Source organism: Stenella coeruleoalba (genome assembly GCF_951394435.1).
Source record: "Stenella coeruleoalba genome assembly, chromosome: 1".
In the NCBI taxonomy this organism is placed as follows: Eukaryota; Metazoa; Chordata; class Mammalia; order Artiodactyla; family Delphinidae; genus Stenella; species Stenella coeruleoalba.
This window is the reverse complement of record NC_137169.1, coordinates 79,882,129-79,902,484: the sequence shown is the minus strand read 5'-3', so window position 1 is coordinate 79,902,484 and position 20,356 is coordinate 79,882,129. Positions and strand designations below refer to the sequence as shown.

At 36.0% G+C, this 20,356-nt stretch overlaps 1 protein-coding gene across 13 annotated transcripts in view; it reads left to right on the top strand.

Moving 5' to 3' along the window:
• HFM1 (helicase for meiosis 1) overlaps positions 1-20,141 on the top strand; it is a 206,513-nt gene extending 186,372 nt beyond the window's left edge. For 11 of the 13 annotated variants that reach the window (XM_079902104.1, XM_079902101.1, XM_079902109.1 and 8 more), the window contains 7 exons: positions 1,431-1,510; positions 2,517-2,623; positions 6,966-7,211; positions 8,287-8,377; positions 18,431-18,533; positions 18,635-18,789; positions 19,529-20,141. In XM_079902104.1, the coding sequence (XP_079758230.1) occupies positions 1,431-1,510; positions 2,517-2,623; positions 6,966-7,211; positions 8,287-8,377; positions 18,431-18,533; positions 18,635-18,789; positions 19,529-19,598 (852 nt within the window). In that variant the 3' untranslated portion in view covers positions 19,599-20,141. The remainder of the gene's footprint in view (positions 1-1,430; positions 1,511-2,516; positions 2,624-6,965; positions 7,212-8,286; positions 8,378-18,430; positions 18,534-18,634; positions 18,790-19,528) is intronic. The other 2 variants (XM_079902102.1, XM_079902113.1) reach the window with 1 other exon arrangement.
• The last annotated feature ends 215 nt before the right edge of the window (positions 20,142-20,356 follow it).

Sequence of the window (20,356 nt, the reverse complement as noted above, 5' to 3'; positions counted from 1 at the left end):
CCATATCATCCATCCTTCCCTTCATCCCTCCCTCCCTCCCTCCCTTCCTTCCTTCCTTCCTTCCTTCCTTCCTTCCTTTCATATTCATCGAGCACCAAGAATGTGCCAAGCACTATAGTAGGTGTAGAAGATCCAGTGATAAGACCATTTTAGTCCCAGACCTCATAAAGCTTACAGTTTGAGTGAAGGATACAAATAAGTAAATAGGCTTTTTCAATACAGTGTGATGAGTGATTCTGTGACAGAAGTGTAAGATAACTTGAACTTATAGAAAGTGCATTCACTCCACATTTGATAGGCCAGGAAAGGATTCCTAATAAACGTGATTGAGACCTGAATGATATATGGGCATAAGCAAGTATGGAGAGGTGAGTACCAGAGTGGTGGTAAAGAGGGATAGAAAAGTATTTCAGCTATAGAGAATATGCAGTGGTTCAGAGCTGAGAAAGAGATAGAGATCTTTTTAAAAACTGAAGTAATACGGTATATCTGGAGTTCATTTACAAGTAGGAGGGTGGAGAAAGATAAGGCTGAAGTAGTAGGAGCTAGATCATGAAAACATTTTTGCTATTTTAAGGATTTGGATTTTATCCTGAAAGTACTGAGAAATCACTGAAGGGCTTTAATCAGTGGCATGATTGGAACCGCATTTTATAAAGTTCACTCTGGATGCAATGTAGAGAATGCATTAGAGGATAATAGAAAAGGAACATAAGGACTCATTAGGGAGGTTTTGCAGTAGTGCAGGCAAGACGATGGCCTAGTCTACTGTAATGGCAGTAGCAATGGAGAGAAGTGGCTGGGTTTAAGATATTTTTCAGAGGTAGAAACAACTACCTTGCTACTTATTGGTTTTAAAGGGTGAAGTAGAAGGAATAAAGATGATGCCCTTCTGGCTTGAGCAACTGGGAAAAAAGTGGGGCCTCACTAGGGTAGAAACTCTAAATGGAAAACAAGTTTGGAGGAGTAGAGACTTGATAAGTTCATTTGGGAAATACTGAATTTAGAGGCCTACAAGATGTCTAGGTAAAGATGTTCTATAGACAGTTGGATAATAGCTGTTTGAAAGTCAGGAGAGAGTTGAGCTAGAAAATCAAGAAAGAGGGCTAAGCTCAAATCTACAGAGAGCTATAGATTTGAGAGTCATTCATGTGTAGATGGTAATTGAAGCCATGGGAGTAAATGAGATCTATGATTGAGAATGAGTGAGAGTGAGAAAAGAAGAAGGCCTCGTGATGAAGAACCATGAAGAATATCAACATTTAAGAAGGGCCTGAGAAGGAGATTTGAGTTGAAAACTAGCTTGAGTTTCTCACAATTTATTGGTTTGGGAACTATATGTATCAGCAGGAATTTTCTGTTTGGCTTATTTGTTAAAAGGTGTATTGATATGAAATTGATAGTTGAACTTGTTAATTTTTCATTAATAGATGCAGATGAATAAATCTCAAAGTGTGGACCTTAAAGAGTTTGGTTTTACTCCAAAACCTTCTCTTACCAGTATATCAAGGTAAAAATATAATGTTAATATCGGAGGTAAAATATTCATCATAAACTCTCTGTTCCTCCAAATAGTCATTTATTCAGAGAAAGATGGTTACTGGCTACCTTTGAATCACAGTAATCATTTAGTTCCATAATGAGGTAATTACATCAGGAGAGTTTTGTTATCTTTTACACCCCAAATTTATTTAGAACTCTGCAGTCATAAGGATACTTTAACATTGATCTAATCTGCTCTTTCCTGGAAAACTACCCATCCTATGTGTCATGCCTCCAGGCTCTCTCTGCCTTCTAAACTTAACAGATGACAAGAGTATACTTTAAAAAGAGAAGTCATGTTGGTGTATAAAGTCTAATATTTTCCATTTAGGGGCCCATTCTATATTAATAATACCTCAGATTTATAAAATACTTTATAATTTAAAAATTGCATGTTTGTGCATTCTTTCTTTTGAACTTAACAACAACCTGGCTCATAAACCAAGGTATTTTTATCCTATTATATAGATGAAATAACCAAAGCTCATATTCAGAGGGCCCTAGATGATAATTCAGCATTCTTTTCCTATTATGATACCTAAAAGGTAACAGTATATGTAATTTCCCTTCCAGATAAGGGCATTCTGTATGCTGGGATGACATTTAATACACTTAACAACCAGTACAGAACAGCTGCTGACCAATCAGAATAGATGCCAACACTACTTCAAGAGATCCTAACTTTTGTTATCTAACTGAAAGAAGCATTAGAAATAAATTTTTAAGGCTACACACAAATAGCAGAAATCTACCCAATGGGGGAATGTAAAGATGACTAAGTGACCTAAGTAGTTGTCACTTCCATTAAACACCTATTTTTTTACCTTTTACTACTCAGGCTAGTACAGTTTATCATAGAAGTGTTGAGTGGCTGAACCAGTTTTTTCCCATTTATATGAATCAGTAGTTTTCAAAGTCAGATTAATTTTAATATTTTCTTTAACATTTTTATGGTTTTATTTATCTTTATAAAGGTCAGAATATTTAAACATACCCGAATTGCCTATAATGGAGCAGAGGTATCAGCATGAGATCTACACAAAAGGTCAACAACCAGAACCATCTGCATATCAAGACAAAGGTAAATTACTGTTGATATTGACTTGAGAGAGAAAATGATTTCTCACTACTTTGGATTGACAAGCAGTGTTATTGAAAAACCAAAATCTAAAATTATGATTATTAACTTGGCAACATTTTTCTTTTCAGTTATTGAAGCAGTTTCAAATTCTTAGGTCTGTTATTTCAGATGGTCTTGTTGTGTCTATCATAGATTCCTAAAAAATCTTTTCGTACGTAGCATTGACTATTTTAATTTAAAGATAATATGAGGGGGCTTCCCTGGTGGCGCAGTGGTTGAGAGTCCGCCTGCCGATGCAGGGGACACGGGTTCGTGCCCCGGTCTGGGAAAATCCCACATGCCGCGGAGCGGCTGGGCCCGTGAGCCATGGCCAATGAGCCTGCGCATCCGGAGCCTGCGCTCCGCAACGGGAGAGGCCACAGCAGTGAGAGGCCCGCATACTGCAAAAGAAAAAAAAGATAATATGAGGAAAAGCTGAGAATATAAGGGATCTTAGGATATGCAAAGTATTAAAATGCTGAACGATTACTTTTATATGTCTTTAGAATTATTTGAAATAATTTTTTATTTATAAAATTAGTCCATTTTATAAAATAGCTGTGTGACCTCGGGAAAATTATTTAACCTCTTTGGGCGTTAGTCTTATCTTTAAAATTAAGGGATTAAATTGGGTGACCTTTAATATCTCTCCAGTTCTTAAACCTATGATTCTTACAATCTCTATGATATGTGAGACTATAACCTAGTTTGTGGGATATAGCTGGTTTGTAATATAGATTTGCTTTTTATCTCTGTCTGTCATTAAATTAAAGAGATAATGCATATAAATTCTTCAACTTTGGGCCTGTTTCATCATTTCTCCGGGTCCTGCCATTAATAGCACCATTTCTCTGGGTCATGCTACTATACTAATAGCAGCCTGTTAAAACGTGTGAGAAATAATTCTGGCCACAGAGTTGTTTGTTCAAGTGGCTGTATGTAGAAATGGTAAACTTGGGATTTTCTAAAAACAATTAATTTCATGTGTGTGTTGTTTTTGACTTCTATTGCCACTCTTTCCTTCATTCTTTCACTCTATTGCTTTCTCTGGCCATAATTTAAGATCTTAGGTAGGCAAGGGCTGGAGTACCCATCACCCCTTATGACACCGTGGCAGCCATTAGGCCCAATATCAGATCAAGAAAAATCCCCTGGTCTTACCTAGACTATCAGAACATTTATCCAATTTGTTCAAAGCCTGAAAATATTATTACAACATGAATAGAAGGTGTAAGAGTGTCAATCCTCTTATTTTTATCTCTCTTCAACCTGTAGCCCTCTAACTTACTCCTTGTATGGCTGATCTATTCCCTGCCCTTCTCCACACCAGAGTTTGTCCTTCCCTACTTTCATGTTGTCTTTACATAGTTTTTCTACTTTTATTTCTTTCCCACCCACTATTCCAAATGTGATTTGTATTATGATATAAAAGTCTCATCTAGATACTTTAAACCCCAATAATAACTGTATCCCTCTTTTACTGAATGCCCCCCCACCTTTTTTAAAGAAGCTATATAATATAGTAGTTCAACTTACAGGATCTAGAGATTATCTGTCTAGGTTCAAATCCTAGCTCATTTAGTAGTTGTATGACTTTTCATAGTATACTTACCCAGTTCATCTCAATTCCCTCATCTGGTTATATTTTAGGGATTTTAGGGTTAAATGAGATAATATATATAAAGCTCTTAGCATAATATCTGGTACTGTTATTAATAGTAATTGAGTATATTCATTATACTTTTTCCACATTAGTCTTTGGTGACAAAACATACTTTAAATGTATTCAAATACTGCTCTTAAGAATGTTTTAAGAAAAACATGGCAATTTTTATCATCTGTATTCCAGGTGCAAAAAGAGAAGAAGAAAAAATGTCAGAAATTTTGAGAAAGCATGTTGAATTGTAAAATTTAAATTGTAACAGACCTTTGTGCAATTTCTCATTTTACAATGAAAGAAGCCAAGACTCAGAGATTAAATGACTTGCCCAAAATTACATATCTAATTAATAGCAGGACTAGAAATGGATTTCATATCTCTTGATTCCCAGGCAATGCCATTTCTATAAAATGAAATTGACTTTTAGTTATCAGTGGAGAATTGAAAATCAAGCCTGTAATATACAAACTCTTTCAACTTTCCACCCCCCCAACTATTATATTTCTCTGTTTCTGCACCCATCCATAACTCTCTATTTATTTTGAAAGAAGAATTATCTTTTCTTCTATTCAAAGTTTATCTCTCCACCTGTAATCATAATCTTTCCAATTCTGCCCCCTCTGGGTCTTTAGAAGACCAGCTATCTCTCTCCTCTTGCCCTTATTTTCAGTGTCTTCTCCCTGTGGCCTCTTTCTTTTCAGCATATAAATATGCTCAAGTCTCTTCCTTCTTTAGCTGCCAGTCCCCATCTAGCTAGATGGTCTTCTTCTCTTTATATTTCCACTGCACTTTGTACCTACTTCTCTTTTCAGGACATAGCATACTGTGTATGTGTATCAAGGCACAAAAGTAGAATAATGTGTACTGGAGTTGTAGGTACAGTTGAAGGATAGAGAAGGATTTGGATAATGAAGAAAAGGATAGAGGTTATTTAAAGTGAAGGAAACTCACTTTAAATTTTACTGGAGCAAGCCTGTACTAGCTTGTGAGATGATTATTAAATTTTGGGGAATCAAGCATCATTAAAGTTTAATTATATAAACTTTCAATTAAGTTATATTAAACACAAAGGTTATAAATATTAAAAACTAACCATTTCCTAATTATTCTATTACATTTTACTGTTATCTGTATTCTTGAGATTATTTGCATCTATATTTATATCTGTATGGTGGAAATACTGTATAAAGGGGTGCTATTTTGTATTTCTTCCCAACTTTGCTTTGAGTTACGTGACATTTGTAGCTTGAAATCAGTCATGGTGGGAATACTTATAGAATGGAAATCAGCAAACACTACAAATCAGGGCCTAACTTATTGTTTTGTTTATTGTTTATACCTAAGAAAGTGATGGAGAAAATGACAGTAGTGCAGATTTAATTTATCAGTGTGTCATGTCTGTAGCCCTTATATTGTGGATAGCAAGAAAAATTGAAGGAATATTCTTCTAGCATTTGAAAATTATTATCTAATTCAGCAAGGAAATTGCTTAAGGCTATGGGTGAATGAGTGAAATCCCAACATATGTCTTTATTGTTTTACTTTTATTAAAGTCAACAAAAATATCAAACAACGCTCGAATTGACAAATGAATGTGAGAACTACATTCATTTATAAATTGTAACCATAGGTTGATACAGATACAAGAGTTTGGCAAAATTCAATGAAAACGTTCAGTGATAATCAATTAGCTATATGGAATTTACAGTTAAGCATGCTGTATATTTTATCATTATTTGTAAATTGTGTGCTATACATCCTTTACATATAATACATATATATGCATAAAATTTTTTGGAGAAGCGAGTTATTGAATATTTATTAACCACTGCTATGGAAAACTGTACAAGTAAAGACATTTAGTCCCCATAACAATCATATGTATTAGGTACTATTATTTATTTATTTATTTGGTTGTGTTGGGTCTTAGTTGCGGCAGGCAGCCTCCTTAGTTGTGGCTTGCCAGCTCCTTAGTTGTGGCATGCGAACTCTTAGTTGTGGCATGCAGGTGACATCTACTTCCTGGACCAGGGATCGAACCCGGGCCCCCTGCATTGGGAGCGGGGAGTCTTAACCACCATGCCACCAGGGAAGTTCCATGTTAGGTACTATTATTATCCCCATTTTGCAGAGGAGAAAACTAAGCTCAGAGTTTAAATTACTTGTCTAAGATCATCCAACTAGTAAATGATAGAGGTGGAATTTTCACCCAGGTAGTCTGGCTCTAAACCCAGGCTATAAACAATGGATAACACTGAGGATATTTTAGAAGGAGAAAAATAACGATATATTTTCGTAACAATACTCAAAATTAACTGCTTGTAGGGAGAAGAGATGGGGGAGGAAGCCCATTTTAGAAGCTATTACAATCCAATCTTGGAGTAAGATTATTCTTATGTAGGAATTAAGAGGGAAAATTAATTCTGTCTAGAAGAATACCTTGAAAATTAAATTTAGTGCAGCAGTCAATCACTACATGTAATACAGTAAATAAAATTGTTGAATACAATACTCAGCAATGCTTTAGAACACTACTACTCAAGACCTCTGTTTAGTAGTTGAAAGATGTGTTTGATATGTCAATAGATAATGATGCTTAAGGTTTAAAAAGTGCCTATACTCATTTATACATACACATGACAGATTTTTCTAGACGGACCTATTCTACAACTTCAAATGAGAAAGCCCCTCAAACAATGCTGTTCAACAGAAATCTTAATGCATCTGAAAACCAGGATTTGACAGATGCGGTTAAAAGTAATTCTTCATTTTCAGAAATTTTGAATGTGAACTTTGAATTGGGAAATGAAGTTTGGGATGATTTTGATGATGAAAGCTTAATAGAAGTTACTAGCTTTTCAACTGATACCGAGAAGACAAAAACATCAGGTAAATAGCATGAAATATATTTCATTTGTATGTATGTATTTTTGTATATATGTGTGTATTGTATTTGAAATATATGTTAGAATGAAATAATTTTATGAGAAATGATTTGAATATTTTTCAGTTAAGCTTTTGGGACTAATTTTCTTTTTCTTTTTTGTGTGCTTGCTTAATTAGTTTCAGTTTGTTAAGATTATCATTTTTAGCAAAAGTAAAATTTGACCCTCCCACAAATAACATTCCCTATCCCTAGGGACAGAGGTCAAGGTTATTCCATGATGATGATATAGGAAATGAGCTTTTTCTATTCTATTGCTCCTTATCTTGTTAAAGGCTCTATTCAAATTCAGATTGTTTATCGAATTTTCCCTCATAAAACAGACTATCCTGCTCTCCATTTTAAGATCTCACGTAGTCTGGTAATGTTTGTGAAAAACAAAAATGTTCCAATTTAAAAAATATTCTTTTTTCACATGCTAGCAAAAAACATAAAAAGATAACTTTTATTTCTAATAGAAATATTGACTTTTCAAGTATAAATAAATAAACAGGAAAAGATTATTTTCTCTTGTATTAGATATTGTGCTTAAATCATATACAATCCAAAAATAATGGGACTAGGCCTTTGAGTTACTGGTGAATCCACTCTATTTCACCAAAACAGAGAAGTGAAAATCTTGGTAAGTATAAGACAAGATAGGGAGACGGAGATACTCTTTCCCAGGATGGCTGACAGATGGAAATCAGTCCCTTGCAGACCATTGAAAATATTGAATGAACTCCGACTTGATCATTTACATGGCTTAAAAATAAATAAATAAATAAATAAATAAATAAATAAATAAATGATAGTGGTTGGGGACCTTTTAATATAGTGACTAATAAGCTAACCTATGTGTTTTATAGTTTTATTCTCTTAGCTTTGCTCCTTTGTTTTGTCTATGCACATTAAATTTGATTATTGAGAAGAATTTTTCATTCTCTCCTTAACCAGATCATATCTGGAGAGATATTCTACTCTAGAATAGAATACAGATATTCTATTCGATTTATTTCAAAATGTTATCTTTTTACCTAGGATTTGGAAACCCTTTGAGTTCAAGAACCAGGGAAAGTAAGCTACCCTTTGAAGAATCAAAAAGCAAATTCCAAAGAGAAATGTCAAACAGGCAAGTTTTAGAACTTTATTTTCAAACACTTACAACTTTATATCCTCCTGACATGTAAGTGGAGATGGGGATAAAGTCATTAGATGTCAGAGAAGCAATAGGGTATTAGCCAACTTAAAGCCTCTTAATCTTAGAGCTGTGTTTCTCAAAGTGCTGTTGTCAGACCACCCCAAAATCAAAATTACCCAGGGGTGCACATTAAAAATGCACATTCTTGGGCCCTATGCTAGACTTACTGAATCACGGTCTCTGGGGCTGGAGCTGAGGAATCTTCACTTTTTATAAGATGTGAAAACTGAATAGGAGTTTGACAGGTAGAAAAGAGGAGACTAAGGCATTCCAGGTAGAAGAGTACATGTAAAGGGATAAGGCTTGAAAAGGCATCCCATGCTCAAGGGTCAGTAAAGTGTGGTCTATGTAGCCATAGAATTAAGGCTAAGATTGCTGAGGTCTGTGAGGGGCCATGAATGCCATATTTAGATACCTGTGCTGTATCCAGTAGGTCAGGGGTCACAAGCTCAAACTGCCTTTGGGATTTCATGGGCCAAGGTTAACTGTAGAGTGTCCCATCTAAAGGAAATAACCACTACTCAGCTCCAACCAGTTGTTGCTGTACAGGAAATGTGAGTCTAGTGTTGTCAAATATCCTGATTTTTTAAAAAAGCTAAGATCAAAAATTTATGTAACATCTCCTAACTTTTAAAATTTTTTAACATCTTTATTGGAGTATAATTGCTTTACAGTGGTGTGCTAGTTTCTGCTTTACAACAAAGTGAATCAGTTATACATATACATATGTCCCCATATCTCTTCCCTCTTGCATCTCTGTCCCTCCCACCCTCCCTATCCCACCCCTCTAGGGGGTCACAAAGCACTGAGCTGATCTCCCTGTGCTATGTGGCTGCTTCCCACTAGCTAACTATTTTACGTTTGGTAGTGTATATATGTCCATGCCACTCTCTCACTTTGTCCCAGCTTACCCTTCCCCCTCCTCATATCCTCAAGTCCATTCTCTAGTAGGTCTGCATCTTTATTCCCATCTTGCCCCTAGGTTCTTCATGACCATTTTTTTTTTAGATTCTACATATATGTGTTAGCATATGGTATTTGTTTTTCTCTTTCTGACTTACTTCACTCTGTATGACAGTCTCTAGGTCCTTCCACCTCACTACAAATAAATCAGTTTCATTCCCTTTTATGGCTGAGTAATATTCCATTGTGTATATGTGCCACATCCTCTTTATCCATTCATCTATTGATGGACACTTCGGTTGCTTCCATGTCCTGGCTACTGTAAACAGAGCTGCAATGAACATTTTGGTACATGACTCTTTCTGAATTATGGTTTACTCAGGGTATATGCCCAGTAGTGGGATTGCTGAGTCATATGGTAGTTCTATTTTTAGTTTTTTAAGGAACATCCATACTGCTCCCCATAGTGGCTGTATCAATTTACATTCCCATCAACAATGCAAGAGGGTTCCCTTTTCTGCACACCCTGTCCAGCATTTATTGTTTGTAGATTTTTTGATGATGGCCATTCTGACCGGCGTGAGATAATATCTCATTGTAGTTTTGATTTGCATTTCTCTAATGATTAATGATGTTGAGCATTCTTTCATGTGTCTGTTGGCAATCTGTATGTCTTCTTTGGAGAAATGTCTATTTAAGTCTTCTGCACATTTTTGGATTGGGTTGTTTGTTTTTTTAATGTTGAGCTGCATGAGCTGCTTGTAAATTTTGGAGATTAATCCTTTGTCAGTTGCTTCATTTGCAGATATTTCTCCCATTCTGAGGGTTGTCTTTTGGTCTTATTTACGGTTTCCTTTGCTGTGCAAAAGCTTTTAAGTTTCATTAGGTCCCATTTGTTTATTTTTGTTTTTATTTCCATTCTCTAGGAGGTGGGTCAAAAAGGATCTTGCTGTGATTTATGTCATAGAATGTTCTGCCTATGTTTTCCCCTAAACTTTGATGGTGTCTGGCCTTACGTTTAGGTCTTTAATCCATTTTGAGTTTATTTTTGTGTATGGTGTTAGGGAGTGTTCTAATTTCATTCTTTTACATGTAGCTTTCCAGTTTTCCCAGCACCACTTATTGAAGAGGCTGTATTTTCTCCACTGTATATGCTTGCCTCCTTTATCAAAGATGGTGACCATATGTACGTGGGTTTATCTCTTGGCTTTCTATCCTGTTCCATTGATCTATATTTCTGTTTCTGTGTCAGTACCATACTGTCTTGATTACTCTAGCTTTGTAGTATAGTCTGAAGTCAGGGAGCCTGATTCCTCCAGCTCCATTTTTCTGTCTCAAAATTGCTTTGGCTATTCTGGGTCTTTTGTGTTTCCACACAAATTGTGAAATTTTTTGTTCTAGTTCTGTGAAAAATGCCAGTTGTAGTTTGATACGGATTGCATTGAATCTGTAGATTCCTTTGGGTAGTAGACTCATTTTCACAAGGTTGATTCTTCCAATCCAAGAACATGGTATATCTCTCCATCTATTTGTCTCATCTTTAATTTCTTTCACCAGTGTCTTATGGTTTTCTGCATACAGGTCTTTTGTCTCCTTAGGTAGGTTTATTCCTAGGTATTTTATTCTTTTTGTTGCAATGGTAATGGGAGTGTTTCCTTAATTTCTCTTTCAGATTTTTCATCAGTAGTGAATAGGAATGCAGGAGATTTCTGTGCATTAATTTTGTATTCTGCTACTTTACCAAATTCTTTGATTAGCTCCAGTAGTTTTCTGGTAGCATCTTTAGGATTCTCTGTGTTAAGTATTATGTCATCTACAAACAGTGACAGCTTTACTTCTTCTTTTCCAATTTGGATTCCTTTTATTTCTTTTTCTTCTCTGATTGCTGTGGCTAAAACTTCCAAAACTATGTTGAATAATAGTGGGAGAGTGGGCAACCTTGTCTTGTTCCTGATCTTAGTGGAAATGGTTTCAGTTGTTCACCATTGAGGACGATGTTGAGTGGGTTTGTCATATATGGCCTTTATTATGTTGAGGAAAGTTCCCTCTATGCCTACTTTCTGGTGAGTTTTTATCATAAATGGGTTTTGAATTTTGTCGAAGCTTTCTGTGCATCGATTGAGATGATCATATGGTTTTTCTCCTTCAATTTGTTAATATGGTGTATCACGTTGATTGATTTGCATATATTGAAGAATCCTTGCATTCCTGGGATAAACGCCACTTGACCATAGTGTATTATCCTTTCAATGTGCTGTTGGATTCTGTTTGCTAGTATTTTGTTGAGGAGTTTTGCATCTACGTTCATCAGTGATATTGGCCTGTAGTTTTCTTTCTTTGTGACATCTTTGTCTGGTTATGGTTTCAGAGTGATGGTGGCCTTGTAGAATGAGTTTGGGAGTGTTCCTTCCTCTGCTATATTTTGGAAGAGTTTGAGAAGGATAGGTGTTAGCTGTTCTCTAAATGTTTGATAGAATTCTCCTGTAAAGCCATCTGGTCCTGGGCTTTTGTTTGTTGGAAGATTTTTAATCACAGTTTCAATTTCAGTGCTTGTGATTGGTCTGTTCATACTTTCTATTTCTTCCTGGTTCAGTCTCGGAAGGTTGTGCATTTCTAAGAATTTGTCCATTTCTTCCAGGTTGTCCATTTTATTGGCATATAGTTGCTTGTAGTAATCTCTCATGAACCTTTGCATTTCTGCAGTGTCAGTTGTTACTTCCCCTTTTTCATTTCTAATTCTATGGATTTGAATCTTCTCCCTTTTTTTCTTGATTAGTCTGGCTAATGGTTTATCAATTTTGATTATCTTCTCAAAGAACCAGCTTTTAGTTTTATTGATCTTTGCTATCGTTTCCTTCATTTCTTTTTCATTTATTTCTGATCTGATCTTGATAATTTCTTTCCTTCTGCTAACTTTGGGGTTTTTTGTTCTTCATTCTCTAATTGTTTTAGGTGTAAGGTTAGGTTGTCTATATGAGATGTTTCATGTTTTTTAAGGTAAGATTGTATTGCTATAAATTTCCCTCTTATAACTGCTTTTGCTGCATCCCGTAGGTTTTGGGTGTCGTGTTTTCATTGTCATTTGTTTCTAGATATTTTTTGATTTCCTCTTTGATTTATTCAGTGATCTCTTGGTTATTAAGTAGTGTGTTGTTTAGCCTCCATATGTTTGTATTTCTTACAGATTTTTTCCTGTAATTGATATCTAGTCTCATAGCGTTGTGGTTGGAAAAGATACTTGATACAATTTCAATTTTATTAAATTTACCAAGGCTTGATTTGTGACCCAAGCTATGATCTATCCTGGAGAATGTTCCATGAGCACTTGAGAAGAATGTGTATACTATTGTTTTTGGATGGAATATCCTATAAATATCAATTAAGTCCATCTTGTTTAATGTATCATTTAAAGCTTGTGTTTCCTTATTTATTTTCATTTTGGATGATCTGTCCATTGATGAAAGTGAGGTGTTAAAGTCCCCTACTATGATTGTGTTACTGTCAATTTCCCCTTTTATGGCTGTTAGTAATTGCCTTATGTATTGAGGTGCTCCTATGCTGGGTGCATAAATATTTACAATTGTTATATCTTCTTCTTGGATTGATCCCTTGATCATTATGTAGTGTCCTTCTTTGTCTCTTGTAATAGTCTTTATTTTAGAGTCTATTTTGTCTGATGTGAGAATTGCTACTCCAGCTTTCTTTTGATTTCCGTTTGCATGGAATATCTTTTTTCATCCCCTCACTTTCAGTCTGTATGTGTCCCTAGGTCTGAAGTGGGTCTCTTGTAGACAGCATATATACGTGTCTTGTTTTTGTATCCATTCAGCCAATCTATGTCTTTTGGTTGGAGCATTTATTCCTTTACATTTAAGGTAATTATCAATATGTATGTTCCTATCTCCACTGTCTTAATTGTTTTTGGTTTATTATTGTAGGTCTTTTCTTTCTCTTTTGTTTCCTCCCTGGAGATGTTCCTTTAGCATTTGTTGTAGAGCTGGTTTGGTGGTGGTGAATTCTCTTAGCTTTTGCTTGTCTTTAAAGCTTTTAATTTCTCCATCAAATTTGAATAAAATCCTTGCTGGGTAGAGTAATCGTGGTTGTAGGTTTTTCTCCTTTATCACTTTAAATATGTCCTGCCACTCCCTTCTGGCTTGCAGAGTTTCTGCTGATAGACCAGCTGTTAACCTTATGGGGATTCCCTTATGTTTTATTTGTTGTTTTTTCCTTGCTGCTTTTAATATTTGTTCTTTGTATTTAATTTTTGATAGTTTGATTAATATCTGTCTTGGCATGTTTCTCCTTGGATTTATCCTATATGTGACTGCCTGTGCTTCCTGGACTTGATTGACTATTTCTTTTCCCATATTAGGGAAGTTTTCAAGTATAATCTCTTCAAATATTTTCTCAGTCCCTTTCTCTTTCTCTTCTTCTTCTGGGACCCCTATAATTCGAATGTTGGTACGTTTAATGTTGTCCCAGAGGTCTCTGAGACTGTCCTCAATTCTTTTCATTCTTTTTTCTTTATTTTGCTCTGTGGTAGTGATTTCCACTATTTTATCTTCCAGGTCACTTATCCATTTTCTGCCTCAGTTATTCTGCTATTGATCACTTCTAGAGAATTTTTAATATCATTTATTGTTTTGTTCATCACTGTTTTTTTTCTCTTTAGTTCTTCTAAGTCCTTGTTAAATGTTTCTTGTATTTTCTCCATTCTATTTCCAAGATTTTGGATCATCTTTACTATCATTACTCTGAATTCTTTTTCAGGTAGACTACCTATTTCCTCTTCATTTGTTAGGTCTGGTGGGTTTTTGCCTTGCTCCTTCATCTGCTGTGTGTTTTTCTGTCTTCTCATTTTGCTTAACTTACTGTGGTTGGGGTCTCCTTTTCACAGGCTACAGGTTTGTAGTTCTCGTTGTTTCTGATGTCTGTCCCCAGTGGCTAAGATTGGTTCAGTGGGTTGTGTAGGCTTCCTGGTGAAGGGGACTGGTGCCTGTGTTCTGGTGGATGAGGCTGGATCTTGTCTTTCTGTTGGGCAGGTCCACGTCTGGTGGTGTGTTTTGGGGTGTCTGTGGACTTATTATGATTTTAGGCAGCCTCTCTGCTAATCGATGGGGTTTTGCTCCTGTCTTGCTAGTTGTTTGGCATAGGGTGTCCAGCATTGTAGTTTGCTGGTTGTTGAGTGGAGCTGGGTCTTGGCATTGAGATGGAGATCTCTGGGAGATTTTCGCCATTTGATATTACGTGGAGCTGGGAGGTCTCTTGTGGACCAGTGTCCTGAACTCGGCTCTCCCACCTCAGTGGCACAGCCCTGCCGCCTGGCTGGAGCACCAAGAGCCTGTTCTCCACACAGCTCAGAATAAAAGGGAGGAAAAAAAGAAAGAAAGAAGATAAAATAAAGTTATTAAAATAAAAAATAATTATTAAGAAAAAGAATTTTTAAGTATTAAAAAAAAATTAAAACAGACAGAACCCTAGGACAAATGGTAAAAGCAAAGCTATACAGACAAAATCACACACAGAAGCATACACATACACACTCACAAAAAGAGAAAAAGGGAAATATATATATATATTGTTGCTCCCATAGTCCACCTCCTCAATTTGGGATGATTTGTTGTCTATTCAGGTATTCCACAGATGCAGGGTACATGAAGTTGATTGTGGAGATTTAATCCACTGCTTCTGATGCTGCTGGGAGAGATTTCCCTTTCTCTTCTTTGTTCACACAGCTCCCAGGGGCTGAGCTTGGATTTGGACCCGCCTCTGCGTGTAGGTTCCCTGAGAGTGACGGTTCTTGGCTCAGACAGGACGGGGTAAAGGAGCAGCTGATTTGGGGGCTCTGGCTCACTCAGGGAGGGGTACGGATGTGGGGCGACCTGCGGTGGCAGAGGCTGGTGTGACGTTGCACCAGCATGAGGCGCGCCGTGCATTCTCCCGGGGAAGTTGTCCCTGGATCCCGGGACCCTGGCAGTGGAGGGCTGCACAGGCTCCCCGGAAGGGGGGTGTGGATAGTGACCTGTGCTCGCACACAGGCTTCTTGGTGGCGCAGCAGCAGCCTTAGTGTCTCATGCCCGTCTCTGGGGTCTGCGCTGATAGCCGCGGCTCATGCCCGTCTCTGGAGCTCCTTTAAGCGGTGCTCTTAATCCCCTCTCCTTGTGCACCAGGAAACAAAGAGGCAAGAAAAAGTCTCTTGTCTCTTCGGCAGTTCCAGACCTTTTCCCGGACTCCCTCCCGGCTAGCCGTGGTGCACTAGCCCTCTCAGGCTGTGTTCACGCAGCCAACCCGTAGTCCTCTTCCTGGGATCCGACCTCTGAAGCCCAAGCTTCAGCTCCCAGCCCCTGCCCGCCCCGGCGGGTGAGCAGACAAGCCTCTCGGGCTGCTGAGTGCAGGTCGGCACCAATCCTCTGTGTGGGAATCTCTCTGCTTTGCCCTCCACACCCCTGTTGCTGTGCTCTCCTCGGTGGCTCCGAAGCTTACCCTGTCCAACACCTGCAGTCTCCGCCCGCGAACGGGCTTCCTAGTGTGTGGAAACCTTTCCTCCTTCACAGCTCCCTCCCACTGGTGCAGGTCCCATCCCTATTCTTTTGTCTCTGTTTTTTCTTTTTCTCTTGCCCCACCCAGGTACGTGGGGAGTTTCTTGCCTTTTGGGAGGTCTGAGGTCTTCTGCCAGCATTCAGTAGGTGTTCTGTAGGAGTTGTTCCACATGTAGATGTATTTCTGATGTATTTGTGGGGAGGAAGGTGATCTCCACGTCTTACTCTTCCGCCATCTTGAAGCTCTCCTGACTTTTAAATTTTGACAGCTAATTTTTTAAAATGTGATATGGTCTGCAGCACCCTCTCTCCAAAAAATAATAATAATGCTTTTAGACCATATGTAGCCTAGAGGCCTCTAGTATTTGATCTCCATAGTAAGTAGTGAGGGCCCATCCAAAATATTTAAGCACAGTTTATATAATTGAATCAGAAAAAATCATTCTAGCAGTGATATCTAGAATGATTTGTAAAGGGTGGGACCAGCAGGGGCATGGTGGCCAATGAGAAAGGCAGGCTATGATGAGGCCTCAACTAGGGTGGAGGTGATAGAAACTGAGAGGTGGAATTGGATTTTTCAAATATTTCATAGATAACACAGATTAGATTTAGCAATTGCTAGAATATGGTAGTAAAGGAAGAGGGAAGAATAAATGTCAAGTGGGTAGATTGAGGTATTATCTGAGAATATAGAACATAGACGTTTGGGAAAAAAACAATAATTTTAGAAATGTTCAACTTAAAGTATTTTTTTTTAATTTTAATTTTGTTTTTTATACAGCAGGTTCTTATTAGTTATCTATTTTATACATATTAGTGTATATATGTCAATCCCAATCTCCCAATTCATCACACCACCGCCACTGCCCATCCCCGCAACTTACAGTATCTTTGTAGAAATGTAAAATGCATTTGGATATTGGACCTGATTAGAACTCAAGGGAGTGAAATTATAGCCAGAGCCAAAACTTTCCCACAGAGAAGAAACATTGATAACTTTTTATTCATGGTCCAACTTTCTACTTAAGGATTATTTATGTCTCCTGCTTTAAAAAAGTTTTAAATTTGTGGTGTCTTTTGATACTTTTGCTATTATTTAGTCATTTTACTGAACATTAGTATCAACATCACAGAATCATAGATTTCAGAGAATTTCAGAGTTGAAGGGGGTTTAACTTAAATGTCATTTAGTCTCCCCACCACTGGATCCTTGAATAACCATCCAACATCACTGGCAAGTAATCATGCTATTTATACCAAGACAACTCCAGTGTCCAGGAGCTTATTCACTCTTCAGTGCTTGTTCCATGTTTGTATCTCTCAGATCACTCAATAGCTTTTAAAAATATTTGTCTAAAATTTGTCTTTTTATCATTTCCATTCATTGCTTCTAACTCTGAGTCATACGGAATAAACAGATTAGAAACATCAAAGTGGAACAAAGCCGGGGGTATAGAGAAAATAGGCAAATCACAAGTCTGAAGATAACAGGCATATGAACAGTTTTGTGCACCACACTTTTAGAAAAGTACAAATAATTCTGGGAGAGTTTAGAAGTGACCAACATAAGATAAGTGAGTTTAAAAAGGAATCCTATCAAGAAACCTCTGAGAAACCAATGCCAGAAGTTGCTGCTAGGAAGAAGGCCTGTGGAATCTGAGGGTCTGAGATGAAAAGGAAACACATGCTTTTCCTTTCATACCCTTTTTACTATATTAATTCCTTGCCATTCATCAGAGATAAAGAGATTCAGTTCTTATCAATATATGTGATTCTTCTCTACCCATATCTACTGTTTATTGCTCCTTGTATGACTGTCACATTTTAGCCTGTGTCAGCTTAAATTGTCTCCTCCTCATAGAGGCATCCATGACCACCTTTTTAAAGTGGGTTTGTGCCTCCACACTGTCATTTCCTATAATATTGCTCATTTCATTTCTTTCATATCACTTCAGGATCTATAATTATATTTATTGTTTATTCATTGTCTGTCCCTCTATAGATGATAACCACCTGAGGCTGTGTTTACTATTTCATACTTAGCTCCTAGTATAATGTGTGGCATACAGTAGTGAATAATAAATGTTTTTTAATGAATTAATTTAATACAAAAGATTAAAGGTGAATTCTAGTATACAGTTATACATGAACAGATAGGTAGAGATGTCTGTCTACAGTGAGACCAGAATAGGGAAAGGAGACTAAAAGTTAAGCAAGTGGGATTTAGAAAAGATTTACAAACTGCTAGATGATAGATGATTAAACGTAAGACAGTTTTAATGAAAATTGTTGAATGATTATTTCTGTAGGCCTTTAAAAGTAACATTCTTATTTTATTTGGACTATATAAGTTGTTGTTTTATCTAAAAGAGAGGAGATACACCAAGTTCTCCATGAGTCTAAGAAATGGAGCATTAATTTTGGGGTTGATAAATATGATAAACTCTAATCATATTTTCCAAAGAATCACTGTTGATCTAAATTAGAATGGTTTGTTTCTCTTATTTGCTGTATTTTATAAATAATTCATTTTGATTTTTAGTTTTGTTTCATCACATGAGAAGCCAGATATTTATTTATCAAATTCTGCTATGTCCAAGTTTGCTGCATCCTCCATGACAAAATTACCTCAACAAGCTGGAAATGCAAGTATTATAAGAAGAAGCACTTCTTTGTTTTTCTTTTAAATACCACCTGAATAGTTAAACCTTCAATGATCGTTAATTTTTTTAACCTCAAAATATAGGTCCATTTACAAGAAATAAAACAACAAAGTCTGTCGCCAGAGATTGAAAAGCTGTGCTTTACTCACTCTGAAAAAATACCAAGCTCTTCAAATTTTGTTAAGAAAGTGGATTGCTTTATTAGAAATGGTGAACATAAAAAGGAGATTGATTTCAGGTAAGAACTCTTTAAAAATATTTTGAAACTACACTAGTAAGAACTTTTTACAAAGAAGTTCAGTATTCCTTGTTTCATTTTAAAGATCAGAACCTAAATGTTTTATTTACTTAAAGACATTAAAATTTTAGACCACTGGTGAGCTAAGCTCCTTAAGATAATTCAAAATATCAAATATCTCAATTTTTGAGAACCCATATATTTGATGCTAGTAATTAAAACATTATATTATGTTGATAAACTTTTTTTACTGATTTGAATACACTATGTTGATAATATGAAGTGTAAGGTCACTTGAGAAATGAGATCAGCTAATTTTTTTAACATTCAAGTTGTATTTTAGCCACCAAGTTCTGTTACAATTCTACAGATTCAAAGTGAAGGTCAGACTAAGTTTAATCAGTGCCCCGACTGCTGGTCATTTTTATGGGTAACTCTAGCAGTTTCCCTCTCCTTGAATAGTCAAGGTTTATAGACCTGTTGACACTGATTAAATGGCATTACTTTCCAATATGTTTAAAGAAATATCTAAGACACTTGTCTCTATCTTTCACAGTTTATGAAATCTTAATTTGCTCCAGACTTTTTACAAGGTTATGCACATTGAAGTTTGTTTAATAAATTAACCCTCTCAGCAATCTTCAAGTTTATCCATTTTATATTTATTATTATTTATTGTAAATTTAAAAATAAATTGTGTTACAAAAATAGTTATTTTTACATTTGCTTTTTCCTCCAGTCGGTATTATCCTGAGGATGAAGCTGATGAAATGAAGTCTTTTCTGGGAATATTTGATGGTATTTTCTAAAACAATCAGACAAAAATGCTTTTTTATATTAATAAGACAAAGTATTAAAGACACCTAATTACAAAGCATGATTTTTATTTTTAAAAAGTAGTTCATATTTGTTCAGATTTTTTTTCTCTTGGATTTGACTAGCTTTGTTGACTCTTTTGCAACAAAATATTTGGACTGATTTTTTTCCCCATCATATTGATAACTTCATATAAAGCACTTTTGCAGTGGCTTTGTTTCATAAGTTGATAATTGTTTCATTTAGAAATAATTATTGGTTATTAATTGGGTTTTGATGGGAACCAATTTTATATTTTCTTAACAAGAAGAAAGGTATTCTGTGAAAGCAAAATGATGGTAGGTCAGTGAATCTATTTACTCTATCGATTTTTCACCATTATTGTTTTGTTTTACTAAAGATTTTTAAGAATCCAATGGCTGTCTGAACCTATTGTTATATCATTTCAAGCAACAATAAATGAAACATTAATCAATATAGACTGTTTAACTTGTTTCTTAATGTGACAAATTCTAAAACTTTGTTATGTTGACTTTTACTATAGCAAAAGCTATTTTATGTTATTTTCCAGTGGGATATATCTCAAATTTCTTTACTGTTAAGTAGTATATAGGCACTGTAAGCAATGTTTGTTTTTATATAGTTGGGTTTTGCTTTCTAATCCAGTCTGACCATCTTTGACTGTTTAGATCATTTACATTTTTTAATTTTCCCATGAATCCATAAGTATGGGTTAATTTTATCTTTTTTC